We start from the raw sequence: 24046 nt of genomic DNA, 5'->3' as shown, positions 1-24046 counted from the left end.
TCACACATAAATAAAACAACTGAGTCTTCTCCACATGAATTACTCATGAGTTTTTCTTCCCCATGTTATAATTGAGTAGTTTTATTTTCTTAATCTGTGAAAGACTTAAAATGTATCCCACTTAAATTTCATCTTCTTACTTTTTAGCTCATTAATCGAGTCTGTTGATATTTTTGAAATTCTGATTGTGTCTTTCATAGTATTAATTAGCTATTCTTCCTAGGTTTTTGTCATCAGTTTTCAACGTTTATAAAATCACATATAAGAGGTACTAGCAACATATTAAAACGTTTTGTTTTTCCACGGAAGACACAACATGGTGTTCCCTTAATATAATACCAATTTTGTCTCTGTATTGATAATGTTCTGTTAAGAAGATGATCTGGAATAAGTAAAGTTAAAATAGTTTAGTGTTGTGAATCCATATCTCTGTGAAAAAAAAAAGAAAAAATATTTTTCCACCTCTTTTGAAATAAACTATTCTAATTCTCCATTGGAATGACTGTGATGCTGGTGACAGCTAACATGTTTTGAAAAGCCACCATTATGAATGATATTAAAAAAGTACATAAAAATATTATAGAGTGAAAGGTTGATTAGCACAGAATTAAAGAAGAAAGAGATAGTTCTCAATGTAGTTAATGGTTATAGATGAAAAAGAATAAGGTCAAAATAGGGCAGATTTTTCTTTCTAATGAAAGCTAATTTAAGAACACGTGAAAGCTGGGAAATAAAAAGACTAATGAAAAGCTCTTAGAACTGTGACCATAAAATCTGTGTATAACTATCATAAGTGCAGTCAGCAATTTTGATTTTAAGAACAGTTGGTCATTACTGTAGAGTGTACTTATCAGTGATTTTTTGAAAACAGCAGCTGCTTCAAGGATAGTACAATCAAATGATTACCAAACACCCAACACCAAATTTCGTTGTCCCAAGTTTGCTCTGAACTCTGCAAATCTGATTTTTAATAATTTTGCCCTCCTGCACACTGCTTACAAAAACAGATGCATTCTGAAACTCTACATGGGTCTCCTGTCAGTTGCCTTGTTTTCAAAGTATTTTGCAGAAATCACAGACTGCCTGATTCTCATTCTCTTTCCCTCTCCTCTCTCTCTCTCTCTCATTTTATTTCATATAATGTTAAATTAGAGTTGATATATATAATATTAATAGTCCTACTTTTGAGCACTCACTCCATGCAAATTGTTACTCGGGCCACAGGATAACCAGTCTTGAGAATCTTCTTTTTACATGCGAACAGACAATCACGTTTTATTCCATTTACTCTTCATGGAAAGAGAGGTAGTTTAAAGATAAATTAGTGTATTTCAATTAGTATTTCAATAAACTGTAAGATATGAATCTTGTCATCTACAGCAAAATGTGGATAATATTATTGAAGAAGTTAAAAATATATGCAGTGTTCTGGGGTGTGTGGAGACCAAACAAATCACAGATGCTGTAAATGAACTAAATCTAATTCTTCAAAGAAAAACAGAGGTAAATATACTCATTTATTACACAGTAATTATTTTAAACCTGAGTTCAATAATTAATTAAGGAGAGTGAAAGACTTTTGACTAACTACTATATATGTATTTGTGTGTGTGTGCGTGTATATTTCAATCATTTGGGGGTAGTGGAATCAAGGAATCTATTATACCAAAAGGATTTAACTAAATTAAAAGGAAATTTCTTACACCTTTGAAGTTTGTAACTACAATGTAACTTCCATGTGAGACTGAAATCAATCCTACAATCCTACCTAGATGAATATACTTTTATAATATTCACAGGCAAGTGTTTGCATAGACTTTTTTTTTTTTTTTTTGTGAGGAAGATCAGCCCTGAGCTAACATCCGTGCTAATCCTCCTCTTTTTGCTGAGGAAGACCGGCTCTGAGCTAATATCTATTGCCAATCCCACTCCATTTTTTTTTTCCCCAAAGCCCCAGTAGATAGTTGTATGTCATTGTTGCACATCCTTCTATGTGGGACACGGCCTCAGCATGGCTGCAGAAGCAGTGCATCGGTGCGTGCCCGGGATCCGAACCCGGGCCGCCAGTAGCGGAGCGCACACACTTAACCTCTAAGCCACCAGGCCGGCTCTGCATAGACTATTAATGGGTCTCATGTGCACCAGTTTGTATGCAGGTATAAGTGTCCATGCTTGCATGGACAAGTATATGTGTTGGAAAGAAGAGAGCAGTTTTTGTGGTATCTTTTGCTGAATTTGCAGTGCATACTGCTTTTATGATCCCACATCCTGTAATGATTTCCTGTTTTTTTCAGCTTAAAAAATGAGTATTATGTGATTTTTTTTTAAATCTCAGGAATCTGATGTAGAATAATAGGTTTGATTATTGCCCAAGAAAAAGACTAGAAAATCTGGTCACGATGAATCCATTCAATCTTGTTATTAGTTTAGCAAGTGATAAAGCAGAAAGATATGATAACAATAATAACTAATACTTGATAATGCATTGCAATAATAAAACAGTTTCACTTATAGTACTTCATTTAATTCAACTTTTATTTTATTTCAATTCATCCTTACAGCAATGCCATGAAGTTGATATTTTAATGTTCGTTTTATTATTAAAATCTGATGTTTAGAGTGCTTGTGTGCAGAGGATTAATAAGTGGCAAAATAGAGATTTGAACCCAGGCTTCTATACACACTCCAGTATACACAAAACTTCATAAGAGAGAGTGATTACATGCACTCTTTACCGACATATAAAGGAACAGCAGAGACTATATTACCTTGAATATGCCAGCCTTCAAATTTCAAAAAGATTGATTTAGAAAGCAGACAATTATATTAATATATATTATCATGCTTATTGTTTCAAATAGGTGACTATGATAAAATCAGTAATTTCTTAGTGCTGGACTTTCTATGTCTTATTTTAATTATAACTTTTTGTGATGAGACAGTAATAATGAATATAGAAATTTAAATGTCTTATTTGCATTACTTGAAGAGTGACACTGATGACTGAGGAGCAATGGAGGCACATCACCAAAAGTTTTTCAAGATAAACATTGATTAAAAACTGAAAACACAAAGGAATGAAGAAATAAAATTTAAACAATATAATCAATAAATCCCAAAATTCAATGTCTAAGATAGATATGTGTTTATTTCCTTAAATTTTTCTTAATGGAGAAATACTACTCTTATACCTTTCAATTATAGAAGGAAATAAAATAACTATGTAGTTTCCAGAAAACTGTTTTTGTGTGTAGATATTAAGATCTACAGTCTTCACAAATAATGAGGTAAGAAATCTGATGTGATCACATTTAATATGATATTTTTCTATTTTGTGTCAGAGTGGGAAAATTATACCATAGTCTTGAAAAGCATATCACCAATATATTTTGAAAATAAATATTCTGGTGAACTTAAAAACCTGGAAATCATATGATGCTAAGAAGAACTTTCTATGTAATAGCTGAAGTCAGGATAAAAAAGTAGTGAGAATTAACTTTCAACAAGCAATTAGTTTCTCTTAAATTATCACATATTGGAGACATTAGAGCTGATAATAAAATACAAAGAGCTTAGGGTCATGAAAATATCTGAATTGAAGATTTATCACTTTATAGCTGAATATCTTTAGAATGTTAATTCATTTCTCTGAGTTTGTTTTCCTTATCTCTTAAAAATAACCAAACAATTTGCAGGTTTCTGTGAGCATCAGAATTGATGTTAAGGGTCTAGATGATAATGTAGGTTGAATGAGAGTCATTATTATCACCAGAGGTAGTGGAGATGGTGCTGGTAGTAGTTTTTGAGACTCTTCTCCACGAGGCCCAGATGAAGGTTTTAATTCACAAAAGTAATACTTTGGTCCCCATTATCTCAGGGCCATTGATTACAGCCAGCCTCATAACAAATGTGAACCTTTGCCAGAAGAGGAGACCAGATATATGAATGTGGATATGTGTCTTCCATCTGTTAAGATCACTTGGTTGTTTTTCAACTTTTATGTCCAGCTCTCAGGGAATCAGTAAAAACAAACAACTGATCACAGAATGAGGAAATCTAATTTTAGGATGAAGCATTTCAAATGATGTTCAAGTATTACCAGACATAAAAAGCTTTACTGTTAAAACATTTATTTCCCAAAACTTCTTACAGGAACAAAAATACAATTTACATTTCTTATATATTTATGAGCACTAAACTGTATGAGCACTAAATTCATGCATACAAATGAAGAGTTGACAATGATCAGTTTTATTTCATATACGTCAACAGCCAAAATAGATAGTTCAATATCCCCTAATAAACAGATTCTTGAGCACACCTTAAAAGTTCACTTTTTCTACATAATCTTCATTTGGATTTGTTTGTTCATCTCTTTTCTCACCCTATCTTAACTATGAGCCCACGTATATAAAAATGTTGGCACCAATAGTAAGTATATTTTATAGACCTTGTGCAGGAACCAACTGCAGTTAACAACGCCAAAGTAGTTCAGTCTATCTACCCACCACGAACCTAAGATTAAATAAATACTGAGAAATATGAGTCTTCTGCCAACAAACTCAAATTTGAGAAGCTTTCCTTTTTCTTGGCTGCATTTTTTCGGTCAACTTGCAAGAGACTATTTCCTGCCATACAGGGAAGTAATTAGGTATTTATTAAATGTAAGTTTTGGCAAGATGAAGGATTATATCACAAATGCAGTTGTACTCTAGTTCATGCTCCCACTCAGCACTGGAAACAACTTTCCATCCTTCAAAATTATATTCCAGAAGCTCACATAATATATTTCCATTAAATGCTCACACAATAAACAAACCACAAAGTGAAAAATATGTTCTTACACGTTATGCTGTAGGTGGATGTCATGGTAATTTTAAAATATGTTTACATTTCTGAATAAATTCAATTCTAGTTAAGTCAGGCTAACATCTTTAATAGCCTCACCCCCATGAATAGGGTGAAGATCTTACTTGTAGTTGTTAAGCCTGGTGATTGAAACCATGCTCAGATGAATTATTTTACCTAAGAGAAATGCTTCTGAAAAGGTTCATGTGAATTATGCTTTAAAGTGAAAAGTTGTATATAAATTTAATTACATTTTAAACATGATAGAAGTGTTTTCTCTCTAAAGGAATACTGTAGCAAGTTCTTTGTTACAGGAAAACAATTATTCCCTAGTTTATTTGCTTGAGAAATGGGGCTATTCATTAATTGCATTTCCTTAAAAGCAAACTTGTCAAGGAAAAATTTTTAAAAATTTAGTGTCAATTAAAATGGATCTTATTAGAAAATGAATTGCTTTTGGACTGAAACCTTATTTTTAATGAATCTGTGAATCACCTTATATAGTCTTCATGATAATGAAATTATAACCAGCAAATCCCACACCATCAAAGTAATTCTAGGCCTCCAACAAATATAAACATAAACACATAAAACTTCCATACTAATGGATATGAACTTAAATAACAAAAAGTAAAATTTCAGAAAATATTTTTTTATGTAGGATACGATTCAAGTTATATTATTTTTCTCAAGTGTTTGACTATCAGTTTTTTGAAAATCTTCTAAAAATAAAGAAGGAAGGGCCGGCCCGGTGGTGCAAGCGGTTAAACGCGTGTGCTCCGCTGCTGGCGGCCCGGGGTTCGCAGGTTCGGATCCCGGGCATGCACCGATGCACTGCTTGGCAAGCCATGCTGTGGCAGTGTCCCATATAAAGTGGAGGAAGATGGGCACGGATGTTAGCCCAGGGCCAGTCTTCTTCAGCAAAAAAAGAAGAGGATTGGCAGATGTTAGCACAGGGCTGATCTGCTCACAAAAAAAAATAAATAAAGAAGGAAATGAACTATATAGGGAATCTGTACGATTTTGCCCACTGCCATCCAGCCCTCTTTTTGGTGCTGCCCAAAGCTTGCATATGAATGACTGCTAATAAAGAGAAATGGGCACACCAAACAAGAATTTTAATGCACTTCCAGCAAAACATTAGTCACTGTTGTGGAAGGGGGACTGAGTTTAGGCAATACCTGTAGAACTGTTCTAATAATACTAAAAAGGCTGAGCTTATTCTAGAAATTTCTTTTATTAAAAATCAAACAACGTACATTGTTCATTACAACATTCAGAAGGCTTTTCTTTCATCTTACAATTTAGAGTTCCTCTGTTTAATAATCAACATTGATATATGACACCAAAAAATAATTTGTCCTTTTATCATGCCAGAGAAATTTCAATGTTCAGATTTCGGATATTATCGGTTTGTTTTATAATTCGGTTTTTGAGTAACAAGTGTGTCTTTGCACCTATTTTTCTTTTTTAGGACTTGCATCAAAATTCAGAGACTTCAGCAAAAGGTAAAACATACATGTACCCAAATATTTAAAAAAAATTACAGAATCCAAAATAATTTAATTTTTATAATTTTTCATCCAAATATTATGGTAATACACACACAAAATATTTTTTGAGGGAAAAATGCTTTGCTAAAACTCTTTTTATTGATGGAAGTGATTATCTGCAAGTGAATAAAAATCCACACTCTAAACTTTTAGCCTGAGATTTTTATAAAATGGAAAAGTCAAGAGACCTATAAAACTTAAAGGAATGCTGAAAATATCCTTATATCCATTCCAAGAGACTATAAAGTTTTATTTAGCTAATTATATTTTGATGTCAGAAAAGTCAGAAAAGTAGCAGATGCCTTTCTTCAAAGTCACTAATTTCAAATTTAAATTCTTGAAAGATCAATTTAACATAACAGGTAGGAGGATTAGGTTCTGGAATAATCAGTGTTCACAGAGGCTCTGAGCCTATAAAACTGTAAGCTAGGGGAGGACTTCGCCTCTGTAAAAAATAGCGGATGTGTGAAAGTGTGGTGTAGTCAAGAGTCTGGCTTTCGGAATGAGGCAGAACTGGTTTTGAATTCCAACTCTGCCACTTTTTGACTCTGTGATCCCAGAGGATCAAACACTTTGATCCTCAGTTTTCCTAATATGCATAAAAGAAATGACAGTATTTAAAGTGCAGGGTGTGGAAAGGGTTATTTTTGTTTGCACAGGCAGATGGTATTTCGCTTATGAACACTGTATCTTCAAGGAAACTGTCTGACTGACAGATGTTCAGCTAACACCCTTGGATTCAGAGGTGACAGTGAAGTACAAAAGATAACCCGACCTACCCTCATACCCTTAATTGTTTTCAGTAGAAAGTTATGTACAGAGGGATATCCTCTCAACTCTAATTCCCACCACTCAAAAGAAGACATTCAATTACGAAGAACTCCTCCACTTCAAATCACAGAGGAAAATGGGATGGCAGAGGGCATGGAGTAAAAAACCTGTGCTAGTGCAAAAATCCCTACTCCAGGCATTCATAAAACTCCAGAACACCAGAGAGGAAGGGAAGAGATGGACACCCCCCGCCAATACTACTAACACAGAGTCCAAGTGAGAGAATGAGGAGTGAAAAAGCTGGAGGTACGCCCATACGGAACTGGCTCTCTCTTCCTTTCTATTAGGAATGTTGGAATAAAGCCCTCAACCCATATTCCTCAGGGGCTGGGATATGAGATCCCATAAAACCGTGCAGGAATGTTCCCAGAGACTTATATTCCATGCTAAATCATCATAGATTCTAATTAATCCATTTTAATTGCATAAATATTGTCATTTCTCTATTTCATACTATAACTCTTTTCCCAAAATAAAATCAGATGTGATAAACATTATTTTTCCATATTTCACCCCCAAGCCCAGTATCATGAGTCCTTAATACATTTCTGATGATATTTGAAATGTATTCTTCATACAGAATTCTGGAAGTAAAGCATAATGCATAAGCACAGATCTCTATATTACCTTGAAGAAGCAAATGATAACCAAGAACTATTTCTGCACAAAAAGTGAAGAGTAGAGTTTGAGTAATTATCCAAATAATTAAAATTCCCCAAAACAAGTGCTGGGGTTTGAATTAACAAGATCTCTGACCCCACTTCATGATTTATTTTAGATGTGTATTCATTTGCACAAGATTGGGAACTATTAACAAGAAATTTGCTCTTCCTGCTTCAGAGTACCAACAATCTGGGGACTGGAAAGCAAGATGTTTCTATAAATTTATAATTTTCTGCTGCCTGTTGTTCAGGAGAATCCCTGTTAGTTGGCCTCCAGAGTTTGATGAGGCCTCTTTTAAGATTATTTTTACGCTGCTTTCCTCTTCTGTTTTATTAGTTACTACTGCTGATTTCTCAGAGAATTTTAATTAGACCTCTTTCACTCTGCTTGTCCCCTCAGGCAGTTTCAACAACGGGCACAATTTGAGAAATACAGTAAATAAGTAAAATTTGGCTATCATAAATTTTGTACAAAGTTATGAATAACTAAGTGAATAATAGCTTGTGTTAAACAAGGAAAAATGTTTAATTATGGACAGAGCTATTGCGGGACAGGATCTGGGAAGACGCTCCATGCTGAAGCTGGCCTTGTTCCTGAGTATCCCAATGCTGAGCACTGGAACACTGCTGGCTATTGGAGGAAAAAGCCAGCTCTGGGTACTATTTTCTTTTCAAAACAACTAGAAGGCAAAAAGCAATTTACGTTTCAGAAAAAACTTATGAGGACGTGCATGTGTTTGAATAAACAGTACTGGGTGACTTCACTGGGCACACGTTGGAATAAAATCACAGCAGATCTTAAGAACCTAAGTTCTAATGATGTGCTTACTTGTTCTCGCAACATCTCAGCTGCCGGGGGCTCGGCCGCCTGTCTTTCTCGGTGGTGGCAGTGGGGAAGCCTTGAGCGGGCAGGGACACGGAGCTGCATGTGGCTGAGCCCCGGGTGTGGGCTGGGGCTGCGCAACCGGGCCTGGCGTCTGGGACCCCAACTGAGACAGGCGACAACCACTGTCTCTGGTCAAGCTGAGAAAGAGAATCTGGAATCTGGAGAAGAAGAACTGGCGTCCAGGGTGGACCACTCCCAAGCCAACGCCACCCAGCACAAATTCATCGGGCACTCCCCGTACCACGTGGACTCCTCCCTGGAAAAGGACCGCATTCTTGACACCCCTGAGTCCTGAACAGGCTGCACTGGTCTCCAACTTGCAAGCTTGGGATTGAATTAATAAAATCATCTATTCCTCCATGACCCGCTCAATAGAAACCACCGACAGTATCAGCAGCCACCTTCCAGCCGTCTGCAAAGTCAGCTCGCACCGGCTGCGGAAAGGTCCCCGTCGTAGCGGACCGCCAGGGTCTCACCGGAAGCTGGGGGCTGGGCGGTCTTGCGCAGGCGCAGGCCGCGTCGAGGGCGACTTCCGGAAGTACCTCCGCAGGGCGGAAGCCAATTAGAAGGAGGACACGAGATCTTCGTCTGCATCGCCAGTGCCCTCCGCTGCGTCATGTGCAGGTGCAGTTCCCTGCAGAAGCCTGGCTCTGCCTCTTTCTCAACAAAGGAAAGGCCGAGTAGCGCTCAGGACCTCGGGACACGGAGTTCAGGCCTCCTGACGAGATCTTCCGCTGCTGAGGGCCGCCCAGAGGCCCCGCTCTCCTGCTCAGCCATGTGCCCAGCTCCGGTTTGGGCCCCGCCAGGAACACGAGCTCCTTCCCGCTGTCCTGCCTCGACAGACTAAGCTGAGGTTACATTTCTCCAGGACGCGGCGGGAGAAAAAGAGAAATATCTAAAATGCGGCATTTCAGGACTTACTTCTGGCCCGGGATGGAAAAGGGAAGCATTCAAATCAGATCAGCCTGAGTTCTTTTGCAGGGTTTTCTGCCTTACACTCCTCTTCCAGGATGAGCCTGTGGCGTGTAAGGAGGCCTGTCCCGGGGCTTGGACGAGGCCTGAGAGATCCACACCGAGAGGTCTTTAGTCTTGACCACAGCCAGCCGTGTGACCCCGCCTCGAGGCTTCATCCATCAGCAAAGCACCTCAGGCACGAAGGACTCGGAGGTGGAGGGCGCCAGAGCTTCCATTCATAGCATTTTGCTTCATACATTGATTTCTTAAAACTCTTTTGTCACTTAAATATTTGTCAAAGATTTTCCTCATCTGGGTTAAAAAAAATAATTTTTTGAGCTTTCATATTTGAGTTTATTCTTCTTTTAGCTTTTAAAATACTACTGTAGTTGAATATTAAAAACAATTGCAAGTAGTGGGCATATTATGATTATAGTCCTTCACTCATTCACTACTGCATATAAAATGCCAGCAGTGAGTGTTATTCGTTGGCCCCATGAAGAGGTCTGACACTGAACACCACTCCTAGGATGATGGTCGTCATTCTCATAAGTTTCTCCATTGAAATGGCACCATCTTTCCTGATTTGGATCCAAGTCTACCAGTTCTGCCTGGTCCATCTCGTCAATCTCTTCTACGTCCTTCCTGCTAGGAGTTTTTCTAGCAAAGACAGTTTCTTGGGAGAGAGAAAGCCATTCTCAGGAAAGTTTACCTTAAATTAGATGATTAGGTGATAATTTTCGTATGGTTTACAGTAAATTGGCATGCCTTCACCTAGCACACACTTTAAAACTATGAGCCCCTATACTTAGTCATTTTTCTTTCTTCATGAGAAGTCATTTTTAGGAATTATCAATAGATTTCGTTTAATAACTAGCGGTAAAGCTCAAGTAAGGCTTTGATTTTGAAGAGATTTAGTAAACACCCTAAGTCTTTCATTTCAAGCTTATTTCAGATCCCAGTTATGTACTATTACCATTCTCTTTATAGCAGCACAATGTATATAATTAGCGTTCAGTTAATGGTAAACATCATAGCATAATCAAATTTATTGTGCATAATTCTTTAGATGGGATTTGTTTGAAGTACTTACAAGCCATATAGAAAACATGTTTCTGTCTGAAAATTAGTTCTAAACAATAATAACCTAGAACAAAAAATTTGCAAATTATAGTTGATCAGAATGCCAAATTAATAATCCAAAACTCTGATTTGTGATTAAAGGCTGTGATTCCAAAAGTTCTGCAACTGAAAATATGAAAGCTTATTAATTATCTACACTACTAGCAGCTAACCCAGGCTGCATACAGAGACACAGATGGCTAATTGGCTTCAGTTGGTGGAGGGTCATTTTAATTAAGTTTTATTTAAATTTTAGTATAAAAAAATTCAGAGCTGTAATTGATGGCTTATGATAAATATGACCTGATGACCTGATTTCTATCCTTTTTTTCCTCTAGGCTTGATAGAAAAAGTGACAACTGAACTATCCATGTCCATCTACCGGCTTATTGATGTCTATTGCAGCAGCTTTTACGCAGATTTCCAGCCTCTAAATGCACCTGATAGCATTTCCTGCGTAAATCCTGGGCTCCATTCCCACCTTAGCTTCACAGTGTATGCAGCTCACAACATTCCAGAGACCTGGGTGCACAGGTGAGTAGTGGTGAGTGTTCCACAAAAGCGTTAATTAATTTTTACATAGCTTCTAATTAGAGTATAATTTGTCTTGTTCTTATTTGCAGGAGCAAATATTTCATAAAATTTTGAAATTTAATCAGCATGAATTTATCCTTATTCTTAAAATCATTTTTCAAAACTTCATTCCCAATGCATATTCCTTTTCCCTGAAGTTTTCTTCCATTTTCCATATTAAAAATAACTGCATATTGTCAGTATATCATTATGGAAATAGAAAATGCTCATCTTAGTGATTCCCCTAAAATTTTCTTTTTTATGTTTGAGTTTAAATGACTAATGCCGATTAACAGAATACAGAGAGAGAGAGAGAGAGAGAGAGAGAGAGAGCACATACGAGGAGATGGAGAGTATTTAAAAATAGAAAGAAAAAAAATCACTCTGGCCCCCATCAAGTTGTGAGTGGTAAATATTTTGTGAGAGTAGTACCTTGATAAAGTGGGAATTAGCCAAGAGTTATTTGAATTACAATAGAAATTAACCACAATTATGCGTGGAACATCGCCAGATTTTAGGTTGACTCTATTATGTAGTATTTTTTGAATAACATAATTAAAGTAATATTATAATACTTATTTTAAATTCCTTCTGGATTAAATCTATAAGAGAGTACTGATTAAATCAATTAAAGTTGATAAGAGGATAGTAATGTATTAATGGATTTATTGTACCCATTGTGTTTAGCATCTCAGGGAAAAGCTGAAGGAAACAATTTTAGTAAAGAGAAATAATTATCTTCATCTGCACTTTTGAAAATAACTGAACTAAACAAATATTTATAGAGCCAATTAGAAAGGAAATTTTGCCTTTGGATTTAAAAAACACCATCTATCTACACATACACATTTCTTTAGAACCCATGTGATGATTCTTTTATGCTTTTTCTCTTTCTTAATTTTATGAAGAATTTTAAAGGGCTGATGTATAAGATAATAAATAGCTACCCTAATGAATGTTCCGTTACAATTTTTAAACCATTAATATATACTTATTAATTTTAATTCACATGGAAAAATTGCATAGCCATGTTATATGCATAGAACATGCATGTATATGTAGTGTGATACTTAGTTTTGCTTATTTTTTTCTATTGTTTTTTCTATTCTCTGTTTCATTTATTTCTGCTCTAATCTTTATTATTTCCTTCCTTCTTTTAACTTTGGGCTTAGTTTGTTCTTCCTTTTCTAATTCCTTGAGTATAAAGTTAGGTTATTTATTTGTAGTCTTCCTTGTTTTAATGTAGGGATTTACTGCTCTCAACTTCTTAGTACTGCTTTTGCTGCATCTTATAAATTTTGGTATAGTGTGTGTTCATTTTCATCTGTCTCAAGATATAGTCTAATTTTCCTTTTGATTTGTTGTTTGACCCATTGGTTGTTCAAAAGTGTTAACTTCTGTTAATTTGTGAATTTTCCAGTTTTCTTTCTGCTATTGATTTCTAGTTTCATTCTATTGTGGTCAGAAAATGTACTTGTTATGATTTCAATCTTCTCAAGTTTGTTAAGACTTATGACCTTGAACATGTGATCTATGCTGGAGAATGTTTCATGTGTGCTTGAGAAGAATGTGTATTCTCCTGCTGTTAGGTGGAATGTCCTATATATGTCGGTTGGGTCCCTTTGATCTATAGTGTTGTTCAAGCCCTCTGTTTTCTTCTTAAGCATCTGTCTGGTTGTTCTATCCATTATAACCAGTATTAAGATTTTCTGCTATTATTGTCTTTCTGTCTATCTCTCCCTTCAATTCTGTCAATGTTTGCTTAATATATTTGCTTCAATTTAGGGTGCATATGTATTTACAATTGTTATATCCTCTTGATGAATCAACCCCTTTATCATTATGTAATGTCCTTGTCTCTTGATAGTTTTTGACTTAAAGTCTATTTTGTCTTACATAAGTATGGCTACTCCTGCTCTCTTTTGAATACAATCTGCATAGAATATCTTTTTCTGTCCTCTCACTTTCAGCCTATGTGTGTCCTTACATCTAAAGTGAATCTCTTGTACACGGCATATAGTTGGATCTTGCTTTTTTATCCATTCAGCTATGCTATGTCTTTTGATTGTGGAGTTTAATCCATTTACATTTAAAGTGATTAATGATAGGGAAGAACTTACTATTGCCATTTTATCATTGTTTTCTCTCTGTCTGGTAGCTTTTTTTGGTCCCTGTTTTCCTCTCTTGCTGTCTTCCTTTGTGTTTTGTTGATTTTTTTTGTAAGGACATACTTTGATTCCTTTCTCATTTTCTTTTATGATTCCTTTCTCATTTTCTTTCTGGTGACCATGGACCTTACATAAAACATCTTATTTTTAAAACACTCTGTTTTAAGCTGATAACAGCTTAACTTCAACCACATGCAAAAACTGTTCTTCTCCCTCATCATACTTTATGTTATCGATATCAAAAATTACATCTTTTTATATTTTATATATTTTTATAATTATAGTTTTTTTGTACTTTGTGCTCTAGATTCTATTACAGAGTTAAAAGTGTTCACGCACCACCAATACAGTATCACAGTATTTTGTATTTGTCTATATGTTTGCCTTTACTGGTGAGCTCTGTACTTTCATATGCTTTCATGTTGCTACCTAGCATCCTTTCATTTCAACTTGAAGGACTCTGTTTAGCATTTCTTGTAAGTCAGGTCTAGTGGTGGTGAACTCCCTGAGCCTTTGTTTATCTGAGAAAGTATTTATTTCCCCTTCATTTTTGAAGGACGATTTTGCCAGATACAATATTCTTGATTGATATTTTTTTATTTCAGAACTTTGAATATGTCATCCTACTCCTTTCTGGCCTGCAAGGTTTCTGCTGAGAAATCTACTGATAAACTTATGAGATCTCTTTTATGTGGGAAGTCATATTTCTCTTGCTGCTTTCAAAATTCTCTGTCTTTGCCTTTGGACATCTGATTTTAATGTGTTTTAGTGTGGTCTTTTTGGGGCTTATCGTAGTTTGGTCCACTGGGCTTCTTGAATCTGGTTGTCCATTTTCTTTCCCACAATTGAGAAGTTGCAGCCATTATTTCTTCAGATAAGCTTTCTGACTCTCTCTCTCTCTTCTCCTGGGACTCACATAATACATATATGTGTCCTGTTGGTTATGTCCTATAAGTCCTTTAGGCTTTCTTTACTCTTCACTCTTTCTTTTTTTTCTTCTCCTTCCTTTTTTTTTTTTTTTTGCTGAAGAAGATTCACCCTGAACTAACATCTGTTGCCAATCTTCCTCTTTTTGCTTGAGGAAGATTTGCCTTGAGCTAACACCTGTGCCAGTCTTCCTCTATTTTGTCTGTGGGTTGCCACCACAGCATGGCTGCTGACAAGTGGTGTAGGTCCATGCCCGGGAGCCAAACTCTGGCCACTGAGGCAGAGCATGGCGAACTTAACCACTAGACCTTGGGGCTGGCCCCTCGTTTTTTTCCCTCTGATGAGGTAATTTTGAATACCTATCTTCAAGTTCAGTGATTCTTCTGCTTGATGAAATCTTCTCTTGAACCCCTCTGGTGATTTTTTTCAATTCAGTTATTGTATTCTTCAATTCTGAAATTTCTGTTTGGTTCTTTTTAATATTTTCTATCTCTTTGTTGACATTCTCATTTTGTTTATGCATCATTTTCCTGAGCTTGTTGAGCATTTTTATGATAGTTATTTTGAATTCTTTGTCAGGTAATTCATATACTTCCATTTCTTTAAGGTTAGTTTCTGGAGATTTATTTTGTTCCTTTTGTTGGGCCATGTTTCCCTCTTTCTTTGTGTGCCTTGTAACTTTGTGCATTTGAAAAAACAGCCGCCTCTCTCAGTCTCTATGGATTGGTTTCATACAGTTGAAGCATGTCACCAATCAGCCCAGCTAGAGATTTCAGGGGCCTTTGAAACCTTTTCTGTGGGTGCATCTTTTCTGGATTTGTGTGTGTAAATTCCTAGTTAGAGAAGTTTTTACTTCTTTCTTCAGGAACTGGTAATTTCTTGTTCCCTCTAGTGTCTGTCTGTGGTACTGTAGGTTTTCTGGCACTGCCATAAGCTGCCCAGCTCTTTTTTGTTCTCAGCTGCTCTCAGGCATCCAGAATATGCCAGGTCCCCTCAGTACTCTGTTGGGCAAGACACAAACCAGTCCCTCATACAGCCCCCTGAAAAAGTGAGAACGTTGGATGCACACTCCACTCTTGCTGCCCACACCACAATGGAGAGGCTACCAAGCTGTATCAACCTCTGTCTGCTGTTCCACAGATTCTCTGAGCAGCAACAAGCCTCCCAGCTCTTTTTTGTTCTCAGAAGTCCATGATCCCCGGGCATCTGGAGAATATCAGGTCATGTCAGCTCTCTGAGACAGGCGAGATGGTAACCAGTGTCTCAGGCAGCCCCCAAAAAAGCTGGAACATTGGATACACACTCCAACTCTTTCTCTCCCCAGAGAGAAGCCAGGAGTTGGGAATTTTCTTCTGCTCATTTTGTACTGAGCTTGGGGGAAGGACAGTGGTGAGTGAGTTTGTGCTGGTTCAAACCGTTGCCTTTGTTCTCAGAGGCCCCCAACCTGGCACCCATTCCTATTCAGCACTTAGATTCAGGCAAGACAGAAACCAGTTCCTTGGGTAGACCTGTAAAAAGTCTGAATGCTAGACATGTATCCTAGGCTTCTCATTCCCACCCATGGGAGAAGCTGAGAATTGGTATTTTCCTCCTGATCACACCTCGCTCTGCTTAGGGGAGGGGCTCTGGAAAATGAGTGCCATGAATTGTCTTACTGATTTCTATATAGCTGGTTTTCCACTTGCCTGGGGTGCAGGAGCCTCTTAACTTATTTCTGGATTTCCCCCAAAGGGAATTGATCCATGCATTATTGTTGAATTTGTGCCTCCATGGGGGAAGGAGAGTCTGGGGCTTCCTATTCTGCTGTCTTGCTGACGGTACCTAACATAAATTCTTAAAGTAATTTTTAAAGCACATGTTATTCAAGCAAACAACTCTTTATCATTTGACTTTTAACAATAAAAATAATTGACCCATATAGAAAACTGGTTCCTTTATAGTGTTCAGTTTATTGATTCAATGCTGTTTTTTTTTTAGCTATAAAGCATTTTCTTTTTCCTGTTGGCTTACATATGCTGGAAAGAAGCTATGCCAAGTGAGAAATTACAGAAATATTCCAGTCAAAAAATTGTTTTTTTTCTTGGTCAACTGGAGTGAAACGTAAGTTCAGTCTTTATTCTGGCAGGATCATTTATCTAATAAAGATCAGTGTTTTTTTTTTTTTTAAGTGATGGGTGTGATTTTGAAAAAAAGATTGCCAGTTGATTTGATTCAGCAATGTGATAAATATGCTAGTGCTAATAGATAACTGACTATTCAATTCAACAGATTAAAAGTCCGTTTAAAAACCTAGACCAGCGTCCAATTCACATTATTGAACTGATCAAAGAGAGAAATTGGAAAAAGGGGAATTATTAATCATTCACACACTGTGGATATAAGGAACACCTCCTATTTGGGGTTGGAGGGAGGTAGATTCCAGATATAACAAAGAAAGAAATCACCTAATAACATATGTAATCTCTATTTTCCCACAAAAGCCAATTACAGATTTATTTAAACAATCAAGTTTTTTGACAATAATTATCTGTGCATTGTGTAAACTATCATCTAATATAAGGTGACTGGCTCCTACTTCCACATTTTATAGAGATTTATTAAAGAAAGAAAGAAAAGTACCCTCTTGACACTATCCATGCGCTCCTCCTCTCCTCTGTTCACCCTACCTCAAGCCCTCACTTTACTCAGAATCTCAGGGGGCTTGCAGGGCTTTTATGCAATCTTGAAGGAAGAGAAGAAAAATATACCGTTGTAGTTACTCCAAGATACTAATGATTTTCGATTTATTTTGAGATTTTTTTTCTTTGAAATTGACTTTAGAATTATTAGATTTTTTCTTGAACTATTTGAGTGATGGCACATTATCTGTCAGTTGAAAATTAATCTGATTTCTTGAAACTACCATAAATAGTTTTAATTAAGTCAGAAGAATAATTTCAGTGATTGAGCTGGTTAACATTTTTAAGGAGTCACTTATGCATGAAATTCGTTTATCTGCCCAGCAACACTTACTGGACTCTTACTCTGTCTGGTGCTGCTTTAGCTGCTAGGGATAGAATGAAAAAGTTAAAAAATAAAATAAAAAGCAAAAACAAAAAAAGATCTTTGTTTTATTTGGCAGAAGCAAATGGAAATATGAACAAATACATTCAGAACCATAAGAGAGTAGTTTGAGGTTCAGACCAAGCAACAAAAGAAAAGGTGGCCAATTTTTTCTAATGATACAGAAAGGAGTTTATAGAGAAGGTGGAAGAGTGTCTTGAAAGACAATTGGGTGTTCCCAAAGTGGACAATGAAGTCACTGTGCCCCTGACAAATGGAGGACCCCTAGCAGAGGCGTGATTTCTCAGTTCTCAGTTAGAGAGAAACTATTTATGGTAGTTTCTTATTCTCAGTTAGAATAAGTAGATGGGATGCAGAGAGCGGCCAAGTGCAGGGCCAGGGAGTGGGGCTAACTCCAGAGATGAAGGTGCAGAGACAGGTAGGCACCAAACCACAGAAGACCTTGTGTGCTATGCTAACTGATTTGTACTTTACCTTATAGGAATTGGGGAGCCACTGAAGAATTTTACAAGCAGAACTGATTCTGTGCAATGGAGGGGGATTTTGTAATTGAAAGTCAGGTCTTTGGTCAAAGGAATTAAGAACCTTAACCAATGAAGGGGAGATAAAGGTTGTCACAGTACTAGAACAAGGAGGATTTGCTTTGGTATGGGAGAAACCATAGAGTATGTAAGAATGGAAGACCACATGTTATGTCTCCATTGACTGTGGTAACACTAAATGGGATAGTGCTATCTAACATCATCTTCAGACTCCTAGAAATTTTGGCAAGTATTTATGAATAGGAAAGTACAGTATTGGGAGTCAAATTATTTCCCAAGAAAGCCAGACCTTCTGAAAGGGCAGATGGAGAGTGAGCTGGGGAGTTTTGTTCTACTTGAGCTGGAAAGAAAATTGGCTCTCAGTGGAGCAGTGGCGACCCCAGAGAAATGACTGAAAGACAGTGGAGTAGTGTTATAGGAACAGCAAGGAAAAGCAGCAGTAACCATGAAAGAGCTTATCTTGTCATAAAGAGTTATCTTTTCTGTAAGAGTTTCTTTGATTCTCCCAATAGAGTTAGTTACTTCAACCCAGAATTATTTTCATTTAATTTCATTTCCATTAAAAATATTTATTTCTCGTTTTTCTAGGTGCCTGTAGCATTCTGTATATATTTTATTAACATGTACCCATTACACTATAATTGATTGTACATTTCATTACTGAGCTATGAGCTTAAGGACAGAAACTTTGTTGTTTAATAATATGTGACATAGATTTTAACCACCTGTTATATTCCAGTTATCATAGTATACCCCAAAATATATTGTCTCATCTCAACTTAATGACAAAAATACATTGCAAGTATTATCATCCCATTTTAAAGATCAGAATATTGATGTTTATGAAGCTTAATTAACTTGCCCCAGGTCCCACAACCAGTAAATGGCAGAACTAGTACTCAGACCCCTCTGACTCCAAAGCTCATGTTTTTACTGTGATTTTCGTACTGTTTCTTAAAACATCTAAAATTTTGTGCAGAGTATTTATATTCTACATAGTTCTCACATCTTACGTTAAAAAACAAAACAAAACTCTACTTCATTCTTCCATCAGCAGCCACTCTATTTTTTACCTCTGCTTTGCAGCAAAACCCTTCCAAACACCTGGCTATATTTACTTTCTTCAATTTTTTTTCTCTTCTCTAAAACATACTTCAATCAGGCTCTCATTGCCTTTGCTCCACTGAAATTGCCCATTATAGTCACCAGTGACCTGCATAGCTAAATCTAATGCTTGTTTCTTAGTCTTCATCTTACGTGATCTATTAGGAGCATTTGGCACTGTTGATCTCACTTCCCATCCTGAAATATGCTCTCCACTTGGCTCACACTTTCTTTTAGCTTTCCTCCTCTCTTACTGGACATTCATTCTGCATCTTCTTTTCTTCTCCCAGACTGATCATGGTCTTAGCCCTTAAGCCTTTTCTTTGTCGTATCTATCCGTGCTCCTTTAGTTTTCTGTTATAGTCACATAGCTTTAAATGCCGTCTATATGCCAACAACTCCCAAATTTATATCACCAACCCTGGCATCAGTCACAAACTCCAGACTTACACACTCAACATGTCCAAAACTAAACTCTTGATCTGACACTCCAAGCTTGTTCTACCCGTGATGGCCACTGTGGATGATCATTTCCAGTTCCCGTCATTCAGGTCAAATCCATAACCTGAATCTCCTTCTCTCAGACTCCATGTCCGGGAAATCCTACTGGCTCTCTCCTTAAAATGTTTACAGAATATCTCTTCTCATCACTTTCATTGGTCTAGGCTACCATCATCTCTCCCCTGTATTACCACAGTAGCCTTGTAATGGTCTCTCTGCTTCTTTTGCAATTTATAGCCCTTCTCACACAGCAGCTAAAGTGACCTCTTTTAAAATGTAAGTCAGGCCATGTCATTCTTCTGTTTAAAAATCCTAAAATGGCTCCCTGTTTCACTCAGACAAAAGTCAAAGTCTTTACAATGGTCTATTGTTATATATCAATATTAATAGGAGAGTTCTAAATAATGTGACTTTTTAAATCGCCCATTTTCTCTATCTAAAACTTATTATGATTTTATGGAAAATATATAGAAGAAAAAAATGTTTAAGAAAAATTTTAGTGTTTACTCAGAGTAAGGTAAACATATAGTTAAAACTTGAGATCTGTGCCAGCTGCTTGGATAACAAGAAGCAATCTGACTTCACGTATCAAATTGTCTCTTAAAGTATTTTGCTTCCTTTTTTCTCTAAAAGTTCATTCCTTTGATTTTTCAATGGCCATGTAGAAGTTAAAAAAAAATTTCTCAGTGAATGTGAGATTATTCTGGCTTTAAAAATCCACATATATATTCAAGAAATGAATAAATAACTATTTAGAAAGCATATATTCTTACCCTAGAAGCATTTATTTTTATTAATAAAAATGACAGAATGGAGATTGGTGGTATCTATCCACTGTAACTTATTGAATTTTTGTCATTCTTGGTATGAAAAGCTCACTAATAAGTGAAGTTATACATGAAGAAGCCAGACTCAATGGGAAAAAGAACGTTCTAGATTATGTGAGGAATAAATTGAAAGTATAGCTGCCGTCCTAGCACAGAAATATGAAAACTGAATAGAAAGTCAATTACAGGTAAAAGAGAGAACATTCAGGGAATTACTGTGCATTCGAAAGGATCATCAACATTTTATGTTGAGTTTCAGAGCTTATTTTAAGCTGAGAAATATGTTCACCTTATTTTAAATGAATATTACGAATATGAAAGAATATAAAAGAAAATAGACTCTTAGTTTTAGGTATCTAAATGTGTAACAATTTAATTTTTTAATAATCTAAACTTGACTAATCTTGAAAATTAGATTTTCTTCACTCTAGTCTTTTCCTTTATTTCCCTCCCCTACTTATTTTTACTTTTTGGCTAATACAAATTATTACATTATTGATTGGATAATGAATATATTGGTGATATACAACCTACCATTTGCTACATACTGTGTTATGCAATACTCATTCCATTTTATGGATAAGGAAAAACGAGGCTTAGAAAAGTTAAATTAATTGCTCAAGGAAGAACATCGTATTAGTCATAGAGCCAGTATTTGACCTCAGATATATTCAGATCCAAACCTCTGACTCGTCATCTCCACACATAGCTTACATATTGACATCTCAGAGCTATTATTAATTCAATGACATCATGCCCTAAACTGTACATATTACCCCTACCCTAACTTCATCTTTCTTCTGTTTCCTGTCAGTTAAAGGTGTTCACTATAACATAATCTAGAGGCCTAGAATTCATCTTTAATTCTTCATTGTCCTATTCCACTAATATGCTGTCAGTCAAATATTAGTTATCCTTTTTACCTCTAAAATAGCTCTTCTGTCTTTCTTGTTAGCTGCTTTATATAAACAAGGATCTGGACCTCTTCATCTCAGGGAACATTATGTTGACGAGAAGGACGTGCACTTCCTCAAAATCAGTTATAGCCACTGGGCTGAATTAACTTCTCATTATCCCTGACACTGGATGCTGCCCAGCCACTCACAAAAGGGTGTCACCAATGTCTTATTTGGCACCCTGGGTAAGGACTACTCCCTAGTATTCAGATTAGACGGCTAACTCCTAGTGTGAGAAGATACTCAATATTACCTGAGGCCTCAACTGGGCTAATCTCAGTCAGCACCTTCCAGTTGGACAATAGGCTTTGGTCATCATCAATCCTCTGATAATCGCCCACTGCTTAAACAACTTGATATCAAAGTTCAACTGGGAATTACAAGGCCAGTGGATTCTGTTCATACTCTTCATACCTAACACCGTCAGATAGTCAATACAAGCTGCCTCATTTGCTGTTCTAGTCACTTTTTTCTTTCTTCTTCCCATCCCTTGGTGAATCAGTTACCATGACTATTTCCCTTTCAGCCAACCTCTGTTCCAGTTTTCCCATTTCTCCCTAGCATTCTCATCTTCTAGTAAATATTCTCCCATCTTAGCCTCTTAAAAAATATGTCTTTCATCTCCTTGTCTCATAAATAGATCTCTCCTAAACACCATACTTCTCTTAAGTCTCTTGTAGTGAAACCTGATCATTTCTATATAACCAAGAAGACTCCAGAAGGGAAAGAAAGGAACCCTTCTCCCTGCGCAATATTAGAGACCTCAGATCACACTCTCAACTTTCTGTCAAAAGCCCTTTCTTCATAGAAACTTATACCACTGAGGTGTACCCCTCCCAGTCTTACAGTATCCTTTATAATCTTCTTGATGTTCTCTTATGTATATTGATGGCTTCAATACCCAAATTCAAGTTTTTCTCACCATTAACAATCCTGTGTTTATCCTTAGCCACTTTTTTTGCCCATATCTACAATCCATTCAGGGTCTGAGTTCAGAGTTCCTTCACTTTGACATATCCAGGAATTGTATATCTATTACATTTCAACAGTGTTCTCCCAGATTCCTGGGTTCTCATCATTACCCAGAGTGGTCCACATTTAAAATTGTAAACATCTCTCTATACTTTTAGCTCTCTCATTCAAATATTTCCTTTGCTATTAGGAAAAAGCTCAGATACCTTTGCCTGGCATACAGAGTTTTTAAGCATTCTGGCAACTACCTATCTTTCTAATTGCATCCTCCATAACTTCCGCAACCAACTTGACCATATCCCTTGTTCTAGCCACAATGAGCCATTGACTATTTCTCAGCTACACGTAATCTTTTCATGCATATATGCCCTTTTCCTTGCATATTTGCACTTTTCTCTTCTTGGAATATTCTTTTCCAAATCTTCATCTGATTGTAGCTAACTTACTCTTTAAGACCCATTTTGAGTTATTTCCGGCCTTCCCCCATTCCCTAAGACAACGTTAATCATTTTTTCCTCTGTGCTTACAAAAGAATATATGCTCAAGTTATTGTAATTTTTAAAAATAAGCTTACATATCAAAATTATAATTATAGCTAGCAATCCCCATTGATTGAGTCTTATTACTCTATGTACTTCTGCTATATTTCTCTTTTTACAAGATAAAACACAAAAGTTCAAGAGGATGCCTCAATTCAAATAGTCAAATAATTTTATCACCTACCATTGTATTATAAGGAAATATTTATGAAAATATCATTGTAATTGGGTGGATAATCTACTTCTTTCTTTTATTTTAAGGATCAATTTTCCTCTTGAAATAAAGTCACTTCCAAGGGAATCCATGCTCACTATAAAACTGTTTGGGATTATCTGTGCAACCAACACTGCAAATTTATTAGCCTGGACTTGTCTTCCATTGTTTCCAAAAGAGTAAGTATATCATTTGTGATTAATAATGCTCCCACCTCAGTAAAAACCTCTTTGTAGCTAAATATTTTGCAGTATATGGCATAGTGAGAAAATCAAGAAGACATTTTATTCTACAATTGAGGTAGCTCAATATAAATCATGACTATTGAAAGTAAGACTGAAAAGCAAAATGTAGAAATGGCTTGAGAAACAGGCCTCATGCTCAACGTGTCAACTGGGTCATTTACAATGAAAAGATATTGGCATGACCAGTCTCAATTGCTTTTCCCTCTGTGACCAGTCAGTTTCTCTGGAATTAGTAATTCAGGATGACTTAGATCAATATTGTCATTCAGAAACAATGTGAGTCATGGAACTCTGGCTGAAGCAAAATTATACAAGGTAACTAGTTTCCTGACATTTTATTGCCAAGAAGAAATACCTGGTAACTTTAAGATGGTATTTTTCAGAAAAGTAAGTCAACTAGGAGTTCACATATCCTATTAGAACTAATGGCCATTGCAAAATTAACTGTTGATTTAACCGTAAGGATTTGGAACTATTAATACCTGGAATATTTGATAAAGTCGATTACATGATTTTCTATGCTATTAAGGGAAAAATATTTCAAATAAATCAGCTTAGT

General features: G+C 36.3%; 1 protein-coding gene and 1 pseudogene across 1 annotated transcript in view; both read left to right on the top strand.

Moving 5' to 3' along the window:
• Window positions 1-24046, top strand: part of PIK3C2G (phosphatidylinositol-4-phosphate 3-kinase catalytic subunit type 2 gamma) — a 347697-nt gene that overhangs the window by 61492 nt on the left and 262159 nt on the right. Inside the window, exons 9-13 of the mRNA XM_058558690.1 lie at window positions 1381-1503; window positions 6323-6356; window positions 11195-11390; window positions 16502-16624; window positions 23290-23421. Of these exons, the coding sequence (XP_058414673.1) occupies window positions 1381-1503; window positions 6323-6356; window positions 11195-11390; window positions 16502-16624; window positions 23290-23421 (608 nt within the window). The remainder of the gene's footprint in view (window positions 1-1380; window positions 1504-6322; window positions 6357-11194; window positions 11391-16501; window positions 16625-23289; window positions 23422-24046) is intronic.
• Window positions 8416-9464, top strand: LOC131416499 (serine/threonine-protein phosphatase PGAM5, mitochondrial-like; annotated as a pseudogene).

The sequence above is a fragment of the Diceros bicornis genome, chromosome 17 (genome assembly GCF_020826845.1).
Source record: "Diceros bicornis minor isolate mBicDic1 chromosome 17, mDicBic1.mat.cur, whole genome shotgun sequence".
In the NCBI taxonomy this organism is placed as follows: domain Eukaryota; kingdom Metazoa; phylum Chordata; class Mammalia; order Perissodactyla; family Rhinocerotidae; genus Diceros; species Diceros bicornis.
This window is presented reverse-complemented; position numbering and strand designations above follow the sequence as displayed.